Source organism: Argopecten irradians, chromosome 3 (genome assembly GCF_041381155.1).
Source record: "Argopecten irradians isolate NY chromosome 3, Ai_NY, whole genome shotgun sequence".
NCBI classification, from domain to species: domain Eukaryota; kingdom Metazoa; phylum Mollusca; class Bivalvia; order Pectinida; family Pectinidae; genus Argopecten; species Argopecten irradians.
The window spans coordinates 23114479-23134125 of NC_091136.1; the positions used below are offsets into that span (position 1 = coordinate 23114479).

A 19647-nucleotide genomic window follows, 5' to 3' on the forward strand; every position below is an offset into this window, starting at 1 on the left:
AAATAATCCAAATTCCCCACTTTTCAATGCAAATTTTGGTCATGTACCGGTTTAATCAGGTTTAATCAGTATAACTTGTCCAAACTGGTCCTTGTCTAATTAGGATCCTTGTGTTATCTGGCCTATTTGTATTACATTTCCCTTATCACTTTAATTTATGGAAAGTAAAACCTGTGTATTCCAGAAACCTGGCTACAATGGCAAAATATACTGGTCACATTGACATCTGGTTTAGAAAATTAAATTAAATTACACAGAATAAAACAAGTAGTTTTACTCTGTATTGGTAATACAGTAGTCATTTAATTTTTCCAGCATTGATAAAATGTTCCTCATGTAAGACACATTTTTATACCTAGTAATAACATTAGAACTACAAAGTTCTCGTCTTATGTACTTGATCTGTGAATCAATTCACTGTTAAGGAAAGTGACTTGTAATTTAAATCTAGCAACAATATTTTTATCCCACATGTCGAGGTAGTGTATTTTGGTAGTGTTGTAGTTCACAAGTTTTGGACATTCTATTTTATAGTGACCATCATCACGTTTAATCAATTACACTTCCATTTTAAAGGTTTTATTGCATTTTAAATATGAACAATGTAGTTGCAGCTGAAATAAGAAAGTAGAATACAAATTGGCTATTTTTATTTTATAGTGCAATTAGGTTGAAAACTGAAGCCATCGCAGCCGAAATGTTAAACAAATCTTATTTTACATATGAAACAAAGTAACAACATTATGGAACCTATTAGTTATCAATTTTTATGTATATATTGGTCCAACAATGTTAACATGAACATCATTCTAATAAGCCACTTGAATTTCAGTAGCAGTGGATTCTTAACTGAAGAAACTCTCGTTACCATTTCTGTAATGCTTTCCTATGAAGAATTTTAATGGAATGTTGATGAAACTTAGCCTAGATATTCAAAACAGTTTTAAGTGTGCATCTTACTTGTTTTTGGGGTGAGATATACACTAAGTGCTGTGACCATATCATTGGCAGGGTCCCGGTACAGCTCTGTGACCAGTAGGTCATTATCCTTCATACGCAGTGGGAACTTCTGCATATCTGTAAAGATTTCATCAATATACAAACATGTACACAGCAATCTGTAAAGATTTCATCAATATACAAACATGAACAGAGTAATCTTTAAAGATTTCATCAATATACAAACATGAACAGAGTAATCAAACCATCTTTTTTCCTCTTTATATCTCATTGTTATAGAACATTTATGCAGAAATATCATTAGATTTTATTAAGAACCCAGCTTCTTAATAGAATATTTCTATGCATGGATGTACACTTCCTTTTGTTTACATATTCCTTTATTTATTAGTTATACTCCTAAACAAATCTACAATCTTTGGATGTAGTAGATGCTCCATTGGGGAAAAAACACTTTGACCAAAGAACCATAGCTTGCTCAAAATAATTGAATAATGGCAGCTGACTTCCTTCGTTAGAACCAAAACAAAAAAACTTTGTTATACTTGGTGACTGAGATCAGTCGTATACTGTCTATACCACAAAAGTGGCTACCTATGTAGTAAATGGATCCATTTTCACAGCCAAGCAAGAGGAAGGAACCAGCCGTGTCATAACTAGAGATTGGAATCACATCCTGGATCTGTAAACATAACAGCAACATAACAATAATAATACTTTATTATTGAAGTGAATGACCTTACTAGTACATAGTGTACAGATACATGTTACATTCCTTTGGGTACCAAAAACTAAAAATGCAGGGCGTAGGAAGTATTTGGGCACGGGGGGCAAACATGCCTTTTTGCCCCCCCCCATTTTGGCGACTGAGATGTTCTAAAAATGCACATTTGAAAGAAAAAAGGGTCCTCCTTCACATTTTTCGTACTTCACTTTGGACATTTTTTCCCCGATGCACTGCGCATTTCTTAAAACGTTCAAGCAGGTCATGTTCAAATTTTTAATAATTAAAATTCAATACAAATGAACAAGACTAAAAATGTCCATCAAGGGATTCAACTATTTCAAACAAGAGGCCCAGAGGGCCTGTATCGCTCACCTGGTTTGTAATGCCAAGTAATGTTCTGAATACAGGATCATTGCTTATTTTCTGAAGGAATTTAAAGATTCAACTCTATAATTTCCATATTGGGCCCCACTCTTTCCGCTCCAGGGGATCATTGGGAATTCACTCTTTTGTAATAATAGAACTCTATGACATAACAAATAATTTCCTCCATATTCTAACCCATCACTCATTCCGCTGGTTGTAATCCAGGCAGAACTCTCTAAACTAGTAGCGATTTAATAACATTTACCTCCCTAGGATGTTTCTTCATCCCATTCTGGGAACAGACTCCATATAAAGGAATGGTACATGCCAGTTACATAACTGTACCTTTCCCTACTCTGCCCCTTATATAGTAAAATTCATCCAAATTAAACAACTCCATATAACCTCATCACGTACATTCTGGCCAAAGACTAGGTGAGCAAAAATTACAACCCTAACTCGTACATCTCTACTATTGTGCAACATACAATTTAAAACTGCCTTTACCTCCATATTTCCCTCATCACCATTCTTCCCCTTGGGGTAAGAATCCAAAAACATTAAATACACCTACATTACAGTAATTAAAGTACATTATCTTAACCACAATAACCAAATATATTTTACTGGCCAAATTTGGTTATAATACTCAGAACTCATGACAGTAATTCCATTAACCTCAGGAAATGTTAACGAGGTATAAAACTCATTAACTTACATCAGGTACATTCTTACATAACAGACCTCCATGAACCTCAAGCTCACGTACATTCTTACATAACAGACTCCATATAACCTCATCACATACATTCTTACATAAAGATTCTCCATATAACCTCATCACGTATGTGAATCTCTACATAACAGACCTGTTGATACCATATAACCTCATCACGTACATTCTTACTTAACATTAATTATACCTCCATGCGTTCACATACCTCATCAAAAAATAACCGATACCTTTCCTGATTGAGATATGAACATCAGATACAACAAGCTACTTCCAATAAAGAACAGGGAATCTCCATATAACATCATCACTACACCTTCTTACTTATCAGTAATTACCTTGAGAATGTTATAATGCCCTCAAGTCACCTTAACATAGTAAATTTCCTAACAGCTAATTTTAATGATATCTCACTCTCGACCCGTCAGTACATTCTTACATAACAATGGACCTCCATATAATTGTCTTGGTTTGGACGTACATTCTTGATAAATAACAGACCTCCCATAACCATGGACCTACATTCTTACATAAACAGACCTCCATAATATTTCATCACGTACATTTTATTCTCACACAATAACTATGCACGTAAAATAACAGACCTCCATAAACATATCACCTTTTGCAACATTCTTACTGGCAACAGACCTCCATAAAAAATTTGGGAATCATCACACATTCATAACAGACCTTGAGACATAAACTCAAAACCTACATTCTTACATTAAAGACCTCCATATAACCTCATCACCTACATTCTTACATTAACAGACCTCCATTTAACCTCATCACAGTATATTCTTACTCTAATAGACAGATCCATATAACATATCATCACCTACATTCTTACATAATTAGAACAGACCTCCATATAACCTCACGTACATTCTTACATAACAGACCTCATATAACCTCATCACCTGTACATTCTTACATCCATATAACCTCATCACTTACATTCTTACAATAACAGACCTCCATATAACCTCATCACGTACATTCTTACATAACAGACCTCCATATAACCTATCTACACGACACCTCCATCATCACATACTTACAGACCTCCATATAACCTCATCACATTCTTACATAACAGACCTCCATATAACTTACAGTACATTCTTACATAACAGACCTCCATTAACCTCATCACGTACATAACATAACAGACCTCCACCTATACCTCATATAACATTCTTACTAACGTCCTCCATATAACCTCATCAGACCTACATTACAGGTAATATAACCTCATCACGTACATTCTTACATAACAGACCTATAACCTCATCACCTGTACATTCTTACATACACATATAACCTCATCACCCTATCCTTAATAACGATCTCATAACCCATCACCTACATTCTTACATAACAGACCTCCATATAACCTCATCACGTACATTCTTACATAACAGATCTCCATATAACCTCATCACGTACATTCTTACACACAGACCTCCATATAACCTCATCACCTACATTCTTACATAACAGACCTCCATATAACTGTACATTCACGAACATAACCTTCTACATTCTTACATAGACCTCCATATAACCTCATCACGTACATTCTTACATTAACAGATCTCCATATAACCTCATCACGTACATTCTTACTTACACAGACCTCCATAGAACCTCATCACCTACATATCTTACATAACAGACCTCCATATAAACCTCACATCACGTACATGGTAACCTCATCACAGATGTATAACATACATTCTTACATAACAGACCTCCATATAACACTCATCAACTACATTCTTACATACACAGACCTCCCATATAACCTCATCACGTACATTCTTACATAACAGACCTCCATATAACCTCATCACGTACATTCTTACATAACAGACCTCCATATAACCTCATCACGTACATTCTTACATAACAGACCTCCATATAACCTCATCACGTACATTCTTACATAACAGACCTCCATATAACCTCATCACGTACATTCTTACATAACAGACCTCCATATAACCTCATCACGTACATTCTTACATAACAGACCTCCATATAACCTCATCACGTACATTCTTACAATAACAGACCTCCATATAACCTCATCAACGTACATTCTTACATAACAGACCTCCATATAACCTCATCAACGTACATTCTTACATTAACAGACCTCCATATAACCTACATCACGTACATTCTTACTTAACAGACCTCCATATAACCTCATCACCTACATTCTTACATAACAGACCTCCATATAACCTCATCACGTACATTCTTACATAACAGACCTCCATATAACCTCATCACTACATTCTTACATAACAGACCCTCCATATAACCTCATCACCTACATTCTTACATAACAGACCTCCATATAACCTCATCAACACGTACATTCTTACATTAACAGACCTCCATATAACCTCATCACCTACATTCTTACATAACAGACCTCCATATAACCTCATCACTTACATTCTTACATAACAGACCTCCATATAACCTCAACACGTACATTCTTACTTAACAGACCTCCATATAACCTCACATCACACTACATTCTTACATAACAGACCTCCATATAACCTCATCACGTACATTCTTACATAACAGACCTCCATATAAACCTCATCACGTACATTCTTACGATAACAGACCTCCATATAACCTCATCCATACATTTCTTACATAACAGACCTCCATATAAACCTCATCACGTACATTCTTACTTAACAGACCTCCATATAACCTCATCACGTACATTCTTACTTCAACAGACCTCCATATCTAACCTCATCACGTACATTCTTACATAAAAGACCTCCATATAAACCCTCATCACGTCCATTCTTACATAACAGGAGCCGTCTCATATAAACCTCATCACCTACATTCTTTACATAAGCAGACCTCCATATAACCATCATTACGTACTTTCTATGAGCATAACAGACCGCCATAATAAACTCATCACCTACATTCGGTTACTTGAACAGACGCTCCAAAATAACCTCCAACACCAATAACTTCCTTACACTTACAGACCTCCCATATAACCTAATCAACGTACAATCTTTACACAAAACAGACCTCCAACATAGACCTCATCACGTACATTCCTAATACTTAACAGACCATCCATATGCGCAGCGTCATCACCTACATCTTCTACTTAACAGGACCTCCATTATAAACCATCACTCAACCTCACATTCCTTGACATCTAACAGGACCTCCATATTATACTACTATCACTCCTACTAGTTGCTTACTAACAACCAGATCTCCACAGACCCCCATCATGTAACATATCTTACATAAATACGCACACTTCCATAATAACCTCATCACTGTACATTTATTCTTAACAGACCTCCATACAACCTCATCACAGTACTATTTTGCCACTTTAAAAGTACCTATCCATATCACCTTATCACCTACATTGCTATGACATGCGACCGATCCTCCATAACTACCCTCATCACCTACATCTTACTTAATCACAGAGACCATCCACATAACCACATCATGACGACTGTCCATATCTGTAGCTCGTCAAATCACGTACATTCTTACATTGGCAGCACCATAGTACCACCATAATTAACCTGTACTGACTTAAGCAGACGTACATGAGAGTAACCTATATCAGACGTATCATTCTACTACCTTAGACAACCTCCTATATACCATAATACACTTTCACTTACTTAATGAGACCCCATCCTCCATAATTAGGAACCCATTACACGTACATTCTTACATATATTAACAGTATCTGCCATATATAAAATCCTCATCACACCTACGTTCCTATCACTTAACTAGTACCTACTCCATATATAACCTCAATCAACCGAACTATTACTCCTTAGCTCTGACACTTATCCGCAGGGACCTCCATAAGATAACTTCTATCACATATATTTCTTAGGCATTAAGCAGACACTCCATAATAGGACCAGCAATCACTTTATATTCGTTACCTTACCAGGGAGCTCTCCCATACAGCTCTCATCACCAGTATATCCATATCTTCAACATACTCTCAATATAACTCTTATCATAAACATTTCTCATAGCTTAACTAGTCCGACTCGTCTCATATCACCTCTATGCACGTACAATACTATACATAACATAGACCCTCCATATTAACCGTACGATGGGTGATCACGTACCATTTCGTTTATCTTATCAAGATCATCTACATATAACCTGCAGTCACTGTAACATTCTGTGCGACTTCAAACACGACCCATCCATATAACCTCAACACGTACACATTCGTTACATAGACAGACCTTCCATATGAACCTTCATCAACGTACATTCTTACTTAATAGACCTCCATATACACCTCATCACGTAGACATTCATTACACTTATACAGCACCTTCCATATAACCTCATCACCTATCATTCTTACTTTAACAATAGAACCTGTCCATAACCTGCGGCAGAGCTCACGAGACATTCGTACTTTCAAACAGACCTCCATATAACCTCACCACCTACACTTCTTCACAACACATCAACAGACCTCCATATAACCTCATCACACTGTACATTCTTACATAACAGACCTCCATATAACCTCATCACGTACATTCTTACTGTAACAGACCTCCATATAACCTCATCACGTACATTCTTACATAACAGACCTCCATATAACCTCATCACGTACATTCTTACATAACAGACCTCCATATATACCTCATCACGTACATTCTTACATAACAGACCTCCATATAACCTCATCACGTACATTCTTACTTAACAGACCTCCATATAACCTCATCACGTACATTCTTACATAACAGACCTCCATATAACCTCATCACGTACATTCTTACATAACAGACCTCCATATAACCTCATCACGTACATTCTTACATAACAGACCTCCATATAACCTCATCCAGGACAGAGTCCTTACTGTGTTCACCTGACTAACAGGGGCCATTAACCTCATCACTACATTCTTACGACCTCCATATATTGATACATTCTTTAGTAACAGACCTATATAAAATCACGAGACATGTCTGGCCAACAGACAAGTATAACTCATGGTACATTCACTTAACAGACCTCCATATAACCTCAGGACGTACCTGTACATTCAGTAACATAAAACAGAGAATCCATATAACAGATCACGTACATTCTTACATGACTGATTTTCTGTAGATATAACAGAAATATAAACTCATACAGACATTCTCTGGCATTAATAACTTTCATACTTGCTGTAACAACCTGTATATATACCTCATGTACGGCCACAGACCTCCATTAACCTCTTAGTTTTGTCACATGTACTGCTGAGGACTTGTATATATACCCAGTAACATATAAAACATAAGAATGTCTGGCCAGGGACAGACCTCCATATAACCTCATTCACCTGACGATGGGGGCATTCTTGATAACGACCTGTATATATACCATTTTAAAATGTCTGGCCAGGACTAGTCCGTAATAGAAAACCTTCTTGAGGACGGTGACCTGCACGATGTACAGTAATTAAAAAAAGAATGTCTGTGAGTTTTGTTACCTGACTATTATGGGGGCTTGTCTTAGGACGACCTGTATATATACAGTAAATACATTCTGGCCACATATACTGTATCAAAAACAGGGCTGTCTCCTGAAACCTCATGTATATATATACATTCTTACATAACAGACCTCCATATGGACCTGACATATGGGGGGCTGTCTGCTGAGGACGACCTGTATATATACCCAGTAACATATAACATATAAACAGACCTCCATAGGGCCTGCTGAATATACACAGGACATAGTTGGCCAGGACAGAGTCCGTGGACTGACCTGACTGATGGGGGCTGTCTGCTGAGGACGACCTGTATATATACCCAGTAACATATAAAACACAATTCTGGCCATAGACAGAGTCCTCCTGTTCACCTGACTGACTGGGGGCTGTCTGCTGAGGACTCCACCTGTATATACCCAGTAACATATAAAACAGAGACATTCTTACAGGACAGAGTCCTCCATGTGATAACTGTTCACCTGACAGAGAATATGGGGGACTGTCTGCTGAGGACGACCTCCTAGTACGACCTATATTAACCCCAGTAACATATAAAAACAGAATGTCTGGCCACACGTGGAAATACTCTGGCCAGGGACAGAGTCCATATGGACTGTTCACCTGACTGTAGGACAGGCACATGTCTGTCTGAGGACGACCTGTATATATACCCAGTAACATATAAAACACAGAATGTCTGGCCAGGACAGAGTCCGTGGACTGTTCACCTGACTGATGGGGGCTGTCTGCTGAGGACGACCTGTATATATACCCAGTAACATATAAAACAGAGAATGTCTGGCCAGGACAGAGTCCGTGGACTGTTCACCTGACTGATGGGGGCTGTCTGCTGAGGACGACCTGTATATATACCCAGTAACATATAAAACAGAGAATGTCTGGCCAGGGAGTCCTCATCTGTTCACCTGTAACATTCTGTACTGTGAGGACAGACCTGTATATATACCCAGTAACATATAAAACAGAGAATGTCTGACTGATGCATAGAAAAGGGAGCTGTCTGCTGAGGACGACCTGTATATACCCAGTAAATAATAAAACAGAGAATGTCTGGTCGGGACAGAGTCCGTGGACTGTTCACCTGACTGATGGGGGCTGTCTGCTGAGGCCGACCTGTATATATACCCAGTAACATATAAAACATGAGAATGTATGGCCAGGGACAGAGTCCATGGACTGTTCACCTGACTGATGGGAGCTGCTCTGCTAGAGGATCGACCCGTGTATATACCCAGTACATATAAAACACAGGAATGTCTGGTAGGGACAGTGTCACGTGGACTGTTCACCTGACTGATGGGGCTGTCTGCTGAGGCCGACCATCTGTATATATACCCAGTAACATAAATAAAACGCAGAGAATGGTCTGGCCAGGACAGAAGTCCATGGACTGTTCACCTGACTGATGGGAGTCTGTCTGCTGAGGACGGACCTGTAAATATTACCCCAGTAAACAAATAAAACACAGAATGTCCTGGTCGGGACAGAGTCCCGTGGTACATGTTCACTCGTGACTGATGGGGGCTGGTACTGCTGAGGCCCCGGACCTGTATATATACCAGTTAACATATAAAACACAGAGATGGTACTGGCCGGGGACAGAGTCCGTGGACTGATTCACGCTGACTGATGGGCAGTCTGTCTGCTGAGGTCCGACCGTATATATACTCCAGTAAAGATATAAAACGAGAATGTCTGGCGCAGGACAGAGTCCGTGACTGTTCACCTCTGACTGATTGGGGCTGTTCTGCTGAGCCGCCTGTATATATACCCGAGTAACTATATATAACACAGAATGTCTGGCCAGGGACAGAGTCCGTGGGACTGTTTCACCTGACTGAATGGGGCTGAGTATGATGAGACGACTTGTATATATAATATAATACTACATACAAGTAACATCATAAAACCCTAAAATATTCGGTCCAGGGCAAATCCGTGGGACAGTTTCAAACTGAACCCCCCCTGATGGCGGCTGTCAGCTGAGGAGGACCTGTATACATACCCAGTATATACGCCAGTAACATATAAAAACACAAAATTTCAAATGCCAGGACATTAGTCCATGGACTTCTGGTCACACGTGACTGATGGGGCTGTCTGCTGAGGACGACTTGTATAAATATACAATATATCCCAGTTAACATATAAAACACAGAATGTCTGGTCGGATAGAGTCCTGTGGACTGTTCACGCAGACTGATGGGTGCTGTCTGCTGAGGACGACCTGTATAAATACCCAGTAACATATAAAATACAGAATGTCTGAGGCGCAGGTACAGAGTCCTTGGGACTGTTCCTACTCACTGACTGATTGGGGGCTGTCTTGCTAAGAACGACCTGTATATATACCCAGTAAACATATAAAATACAGAATGTCTGGCAGGACAGAGTCCGTGGACTGTTCACCTGACTTGATGGGGTGCATGTCTGCTGAGGCTAGACTCTAATATTATAGTACCCAGTAACATATTAGAAACAGAGAATGTCTGCTGCCCAGGACAGAGTCTGTGGACTGTTTCACTTGACTGATGGGGGCTGTCTGCTGAGGACAAGACCTGTATATATACCCCAGTAACATATGAAAACAGAGAATGTCTGGCCGGACAGGAGTCCTTAGGACTGGTCACCTGACTGATGAGGGCGGCTGTCTGCTGAGGACAACCTGTATATAAACCCATATAACATATAAAAACAGAGAAATGTCTGGCGAGGACAGAGTCACATGGACTGTTTCACCTGACTGAGGGGCTGTCCTGCTGAGGACGGACCTGTATATATACCCAGTAACATATAAAATACAGAATGTCATGGGCCAGGACAGAGTCCCGTGGACTTTTCAACTGACTGACTGATGGGCTGTCTGGCTGAGGACGACCTTAAATATTACCTCAGTAAAATACCCAGTAACATTAAAGAAACAGAATGTTCTGGTCGGACAGAGTCCGATTGACTTGGTCACGCTGACTCAAGGGGGGATTCTGCTAGACGACCTGTATATAACCCAAGTAACATATAAAATACAGAATGTCTGGTCGGGACAGAGTCCATGGACTGGTCACCTGAATCATGGGGGGATGTCTAGCTGAGGATCGACCTGTTTATATACCCAGTAACATATAAAACAGAGAATGTCGGCATGGGACTGGTCAACTGTATGATGGGGTTGTTGCGAGGACGACCTGTAATATACACAGTAACGTTAAAACACAGAATGTCTGGGCCAGGCAGAGTCCGTGGACTGTTCACCTGACTGATGGGGGCTGGTCTGATGAGGACGGACCTGTATATATACCCAGTAACATATGAAAACACAGAATGTCTGGCCATGACAGAGTCCTTTGGACTGTTCAACCTGACTGATGGGGGCTGTCTGCTGAGGACGACCTGTATATATAGCCCAGTAACATAATAAAACACAGAATGCTCCTGGCCAGGACAGAGTCCTTGGACTGTTTAACTGACTGATGGGGGCTGTCTACTGAGGACGACCTGAATATATATATATACCCAGTAACATAAAACACAGAATATCTGGCCAGGACAAAGTCCATGGACTGTTCAACTGACAGATGGGGGCTGTCTGCTGAGGACGACCTGTATATATATACCCAGTAACATATAAAACAGAGAATGTCTGGCCAGGACAGAGTCTGTGGACTGTTCAACTGACTGATGGGGGCTGTCTGCTGAGGACGACCTGTATATATACCCAGTAACATATAAAACACAGAATGTCTGGCCAGGACAGAGTCCTTGGACTGTTCAACTGACTGATGGGGGCTGTCTACTGAGGACGACCTGTATATATATACCCAGTAACATATAAAACACAGAATATCTGGCCAGGACAGAGTCCGTGGACTGTTCACCTGACTGATGGGGGCTGTCTGCTGAGGACAGACCTGTATATATATACCCAGTAACATATTAAAACACAGAATATCTGGCCAGGACAGAGTCCGTGGACTGTTCACCTGACTGATGGGGGCTGTCTGCTGAGGACGACCTGTTATATATACCCAGTAACATATAAAACAGAGAATGTCTGGCCAGGACAGAGTCCGTGGACTGTTCACCTGACTGATGGGGGCTGTCTACTGAGGACGACCTGTATATATACCCAGTAACATATAAAACAGAGAATGTCTGGCCAGGATAGAGTCCGTGGACTGTTCACCTGACTGATGGGGGCTGTCTGCTTAGGACGACCTGTATATATACCCTGTAACATATAAAATACAGAATGTCTGGGCCAGGACAGAGTCCGTGGACTGTTCATCTGACTGATGGGGGGGCTGTCTGCTGAGGCTGACCTGTATATATTACGCAGTAACATATAAAACAGAGAATGTCTTGCCAGGACAGCGTCCGTGGACTGTTCAACTGACTGATGGGGGCTGTCTGCTGAGGGCCGACCTGTATATATACGTAGTAACATATAAAACAGAGAATGTCTGGCCAGGACAGAGTCCGTGGACTGTTCAACTGACTGATGGGGCTGTCTGCTGAGGCCGACCTGTATATATACGTAGTAACATATAAAACACAGAATGTTCTGGCCAGGACAGAGTCTGTGGTCTGTTCAACTGACTGATGGGGGTTTGTCTGCTGAGGACGACCTGTATATATACCCAGTAACATATATAAAACAGAGAATGTCTGGTCGGGATAGAGTCCGTGGACTGTTCATCTGACTGATGGGGGCTGTCTGCTGAGGACGACCTGTATATATACCCAGTAACATATAAAACACAGAATGTCTGGCCAGGACAGAGTCTGTGGACTGTTCACCTGACTGATGGGGCTGTCTGCTTAGGACGACCTGTATATATACCCAGTAACATATAAAAATACAGAATGTCTGGCCGGGACAGAGTCTGTGGACTTTCTTGTCGACATATCAGTCCAAAAAATTGCAATATGCACAAAAATAAGGGAACATACATATGAAATTTAAAACAGATCCCTTCTGTAAAACTAATGTCTGTGAATTAGCGGTAGATGGAAGGAGGGAAAAATAAAGACACACAGACGGATCAGGGACCACAAATGGAAGGCGTTTTGAAAAAAAAAATATATATATATATATAAAAACCTGACATTAAACTTCCTTATTGGATATAATAACTTTGCAATATCTTTGCAATACAAACATTGTCTAGTCAGACTGTACCTGGAATGTGTATAGTAAGAACTAGTAGGGTCAGATACTCTCTGATTTCCTATACTCTCATTACTGATACTAGACTGAGATTGTTAATATCCCTGTGGTCAGACTGTACCTGGAATGTGTGTTGTAAGAACCAGTAGGGCCAGATACTCTCTGATTTCCTACACTATCCATACTGATACTAGGACTGGGAATGTGGTCAGACTGTACCTGGAATGTGTGTTGTAAGAACCAGTAGGGTCTGATACTCTCTGATTTCCTACACTATCCATACTGATACTAGACTGGGAATGTTGACGGTCCAGCTTCTCTGGTACAGGAGGATCTGCAACAACAATAAATAATATGCTTATGAATGACATGGATTTGCTTGGTGTTGGTCTTTGAATTTTTTAATATTGAAATCATTAACCTCTTTAAAATCTAGATGCTAAGTCTACAACTGTAAACCAACTTAATTTTGTGGAGACTTCATTTCACATTTTTGGCTGAATGAGTTAAAGGGACAATTCAGTCTAAGAGTACATTAAAATTTGCACATATTTCGGAAACAAACCAGTTATAATAGAAATTGGATTAGTTGGTTTTACTGTGATATGCCAGAAAAGCCCACTGTAGTGAAATGTATGTGAAATGTTCAAACTAGCTAACTGTCTGCCATTACACATAGTGGTCGGATGTCTTGTATGCTGAACCATTGCCCTTGCCAGTGAAGTTATGAATTTTTTTTGTCTATAACTACCCAAATCACTCTTACAGCAGTGTGTTTACCTTATTAGATGCATGTTCTTGCCTAAAAAATAATTTATCAACTCCTCAGTGGTTATGCATTGCATTTAACGTGCGTGACTTATTAAAGATGATAAACTTACTTGGAGGCCTGAGATATCCGTGGAACAGAACGTCCCCACACGACGCTTGGTCCAGATCTTCACACAGGCCAAGTCTGCGCACTAAAGAATAAATCAACAAACAAAAGAGATTGAACAAGAGGCCCAGAGGGCCTGTATCGCTCACACCTGGTTTGTAATTGCCAAGTAATATTCTGGATACAGGTTCATTGTTTATTTTCTGAAGAAATTTGAATATTTACCTCTAAATCCCCTTTTGGGCCCCACCATTCCTGCCCCCTGGGGGTCAGAGCCAAAATTTATACAAGCTCTGTTCCCCTTCCCCCAAGGATGTTTGTGGCCAAATTTGGTTATAATCCATGCAGAACTCTATGACTAGTAGCGATTTATAGGATTTTACCTTTTATTTCCCCTATTGGGCCCCGCCCCTCCTGCCCCCAGGGGGTCAGAGCCAAAATTTATACAAGTTCTGTTCCCCTTCTCCCAAGGATGTTTGTGGCCAAATTGGTCACAATCCATGCAGAACTCTAGGACAAGTAGCGATTTATAGGATTTACCTTTATTTCCCATATTGGGCCCCGCCCCTCCTGCCCCTGGGGGGTCAGAGCCAAAATTTATACAAGTTCTGTTCCCCTTCCCCAAAGAATGTTTGTTGCTAAATTTGGTTACAATCCATGCAGAATTCTATGACTAGTAGCGATTTATAGGATTTACCTTTATTTCCCCTATTGGGCCCCGCCCCTCCTGCCCCCGGGGGGTCAGAGCCAAAATTTATAAAAGTTCTGTTCCCCTTCTCCAAAGGATGTTTGTGGCCAAATTTGGTCACAATCCATGCAGAACTCTAGGACAAGTAGCGATTTATAGGATTTACCTTTATTTCCCATATTGGGCCCCGCCCCTCCTGCCCCCGGGGGGTCAGAGTCAAAATTTATACAGGTTCTGTTCCCCTTCCCCAAAGAATGTTTGTGGTCAAATTTGGTTACAATCCATGCAGAACTCTATGACTAGTAGTGATTTATAGGATTTACCTTTATTTCCCCTATTGGGCTCCGCCCCTCCTGCCCCCAGGGGCTCAGAGCCAAAATTTATACAAGTTCTGTTCACCTTCTCCTAAGGATGTTTGTGGCCAAATTGGTCACAATCCATGCAGAACTCTAGGACAAGTAGTGATTTATAGGATTTACCTTTATTTTCCCCCTATTGGGCCCCACCCCTCCTGCCCCCAGGGGCTCAGAGCCAAAATTTATACAAGTTCTGTTTTCCCTTCCCCAAGGATGCTTGTGGCCAAATTTGTTTACAATCCATGCAGAACTCTATGACTAGTAGCGATTTATAGGATTTTACCTTTATTTCCCCTATTGGGCCCCCGCCCCTCCTGCTCCCGGGGGATCAGAGCCAAATTTTATACAAGTTCTATTCCCCTTCCCCAAAGAATGTTTGTGGCCAAATTTGGTTACAATCCATGAAGAACTCTATGACTAGTAGCGATTTATAGGATTTACCTTTATTTCCTATATTGGGCCCCGCCCCTCCTGCCCCCAGGGGGTCAGAGCCAAAATTTATACAAGTTCTGTTCCCCTTCTCCTAAGGATGTTTGTGGCCAAATTTGGTCACAATCCATGCAGAACTCTAGGACAAGTAGCGATTTATAGGATTTACCTTTATTTCCCCCTATTGGGCCCCGCCCCTCCTGCCCCCGGGGGCTCAGAGCCAAAATTTATACAAGTTCTGTTCCCCTTCCCCCAAGGATGCTTGTGGCCAAATTTGGTTACAATCCATGCAGAACTCTATGACTAGTAGCGATTTATAGGATTTACCTTTATTTCCCCTATTGGGCCCCGCCCCTCCTGCCCCCAGGGCTCAGAGCCAAAATTTATACAAGTTCTGTTCCCCTTCCTCCAAGGATGTTTGTGGCCAAATTTGGTCACAATCCATGCAGAACTCTATGACTAGTAGCGATTTAAAGGAAATGTTGACGGACAGACAGACGGACGGACGGACGGACGGACGACGACGGACGCCGCGCCATGGCATAAGCTCACCGGCCCTTCGGGCCAGGTGAGCTAAAAATACACATGAACATTAAGATCAATATTAACGTTCTTGTGAACATTAACTGGTCGTGTACAACATCAGTTGATAGGCATTATATGATTTTGACTCATCCTCCACGATTAAACATGCTAATACAAACACCTAATGAATGGTAACCATACTAGTGATACAACCCTGGTAACCATACTAGTATACAACCCTGGTAACCATACTAGTATACAACCCTGGTAACCATACTAGTATACAACCCTGGTAACCATACTAGTATACAACCCTGGTAACCATACTAGTATACAACCCTGGTAACCATACTAGTATACAACCCTGGTAACCATACTACCCTGGTAACCATACAACCCTGGTAACCATACTAGTATACAACCCTGGTAACCATACTAGTATACAACCCTGGTAAACCATACTAGTATACAACCCTGGTAACCATACTAGTATACAACCCTGGTAACCATACTAGTATACAACCCTAGTAGTTCAGTGTCTTAAAATCAAAGTACAGCTAGAAACACTCTCACAACACATTTGGGAAGGGTCTTTTATATCTGAGAAGAGATATTGGTTAATTTGGCAATATAAAAGATTATTCAAGGCTCAAGGGAAAGTCACTGACAACAATAGTGTCCAGTAGGTTTACCATTGATACGGTTCATTGGTCACACTCGGTGAATTTGACCAAAGCCATGCCAGGATCAGAATGTTACCTGATCATGAGAATATGATGCCTCGACGTTCAACACATGAATAGAAACATTGGTATACTTTATTATGACAGGAACATAAAATGTATTTGACACAGCCGCTGTATTCGATTCTACCATGTTCAAATCATCCATGTTAAATTTGGTAAGATAAAAGATAAAAAAAAAAGATAAAAAAAGAGGAGAACAATTAGGGCCTAACAAACTCATTCTATGCATTTCAAGCGTGTTCAACACAAGTGAGTTTTACAGTAAATTGAATACTATTTATGTTTTGTCTATTTTCTTTTGTCTAAATTTCATATTACATTACCTAGAGGGGTGATGCCATAGAATTCTGCCTCATGACGTAGTGTAGACAGGTCCATATCCCTGCAAAAATATTTGATTTTATATTGATATTGTGCAACAGAAAGGGAGTAAAGGATTTATATAGATAACACTTAGACTGGAAACAATAGATGTATCATCTGTTTGCTTATACAATCAATATACCGGTATATGTAACTGTCTCAGTAATTATGAAGTTCAGTGAACCAACAATCAAATAAAGTGTTTTCCAATTATCATATTTGACCCCATAATCGCCCATGTCCCTATAAGCACGCCTCCCCCTTTTGAGGCCTAAATGTCAATTGCCAAAAAAAAAGACCAAAAATATATACTGTAGGGTTACTATAAGTTGGTCTGATCAAGCACCTTTTTACACTTTCTGAGTGCTTATTGGGTCGACTACAGAAAGGAGTAGATATGATAGGACCAGTATTTGGCCTTAATTTTTCAGGCCAAAAAATATTAACTCTGATCCACATCAATTTCACATCAACAAATACTCTCATACTTGCCATTCATCAAAACATAACTTTTTATAACCATGCACACGATGTGCTCCACCTATGACGTCATCAAATTGATAATTTTCCTCTTCTCGCCAAATTTTGCTAGAAATTCATCATCTTTAGGTTAGAAAAGGCTTGAAATGGATTTGGCTGCCACCTTTGAGCAATTTTATATTTTGCATGGATATGCGTAAATACACGATACACAACGTGTGAAAATCTCTTTCTGCCCCACGAAGGTGGCCACATTCATTTTTAGAGAAAACCACTCAAAAAGTATGATTTTTCAAGGATTTTTGTGAAAAATGGCGGGAAACTGCATGTTGATGACGTCATAGTGAACATAATTGGCACATGCGGGATATTTTCGGGATGTAATGTGTTAGCAAATGTATTCAACTGTTTTATGACAAAATATGTTGTTCTTTACTGGAGAATTAATTTTGGGGCCATATTCGAGTCTTAACGTACCTTCTCCTTTATGTAATTACCACAACTTATATATAATGTTTTTGTTTTAATTGACCAACACAGACAACAAATTCAGGAATTACCGCAAATCCACTTCCTTAGTCCTCATGAAATTCAGGATAACAGAAAACAATTTTGGATCCCTGTCTATAAATATCTGCGAATAGACAAGTGCAATTCATAATTATAAGTCTTTAGTCAAACAAAACCATCTATATAAAAAGATGAGAGCTTGAAATTTGTTATATTTAATCCATGTAATTGTCCACTTTTAATAACATGTATGGAAATTTCCTAATGAAGATCTTACATGTTCCATATAAAATATTTTTGTGATTCTCCAATCTAATTAAAATTAGACTAGTAATACGATAATTACGGCAGACTGGTGATTCTCAATAGGTATTCCATATAAAATATTTTTGTGATTCTGTGATAATTCTTTTTACTTTATTACTCAAAATTACACATTTATGAGATACAGAAATATCTGGTCTTGTTAGATGGTTTTTTTTTATTTGAAAAATGATAAATAATAACATATATAAGAAACATAATTTTTCATGTAAAGTATGGACAATGCATTCCTACCATAGGTACAGATCAACATAGTAAAATAAAATCTAAAATACATGTATGAGATTTTACGAAATGAAACTTGAAAAGTAAAAATTGAAATTTTGAGACAAGTTTCATGAAATCTGGTATAACATAAAAACACACCTTTAATATACTTTTTATCACATAATTACAACAACCTACATTTTGAAGAATCTCAATGTTTGATGTCATTTATTGTTTACAATGGATTTTCAGCTGATGAATCACACTCCAGGTTGTACTAATACACTATGTAGTAACATAAAACAAATATTACATAGGCAATGTGCCAAGTCATTGGACATCAGACTGATTATGATTAAATGTGATAAATACTATGAAAAGGAAGAAAATAGTATAAACTACGTTATGAACTGCATGGTCGTTATACAATAAATAGTCTAACCCCTTTGTGATAACAGATTGAGCAGTTGTATATATACTTACGGCCCCTGTTTCATCTTTTAGGGACGATATTCTTCCACTTAGCATGCTGGAATAGTAAAGTAAAACAAAATCTAACCATTGTATGTCGAGGAAAGGATTTCAGAATTATTCAAATTTAA

At 39.5% G+C, this 19647-nt stretch overlaps 1 protein-coding gene across 1 annotated transcript in view; it reads right to left on the reverse strand.

The window, feature by feature from the left end:
* The window catches only part of LOC138319570 (SH3KBP1-binding protein 1-like), a 49584-nt gene that overhangs the window by 27598 nt on the left and 2339 nt on the right, over positions 1 to 19647 (reverse strand). The window contains exons 4-17 of the mRNA XM_069262722.1: positions 19529 to 19574; positions 18565 to 18638; positions 17485 to 17543; positions 14422 to 14502; positions 13760 to 13874; positions 12314 to 12385; positions 11732 to 11868; positions 10838 to 11041; positions 9822 to 9923; positions 9084 to 9216; positions 8568 to 8761; positions 7957 to 7976; positions 1555 to 1642; positions 961 to 1077 (exon numbers count right to left, since the gene is read on the reverse strand). Coding sequence (XP_069118823.1) covers positions 961 to 1077; positions 1555 to 1642; positions 7957 to 7976; positions 8568 to 8761; positions 9084 to 9216; positions 9822 to 9923; positions 10838 to 11041; positions 11732 to 11868; positions 12314 to 12385; positions 13760 to 13874; positions 14422 to 14502; positions 17485 to 17543; positions 18565 to 18638; positions 19529 to 19574 — 1442 coding nt within the window. The remainder of the gene's footprint in view (positions 1 to 960; positions 1078 to 1554; positions 1643 to 7956; positions 7977 to 8567; positions 8762 to 9083; positions 9217 to 9821; positions 9924 to 10837; positions 11042 to 11731; positions 11869 to 12313; positions 12386 to 13759; positions 13875 to 14421; positions 14503 to 17484; positions 17544 to 18564; positions 18639 to 19528; positions 19575 to 19647) is intronic.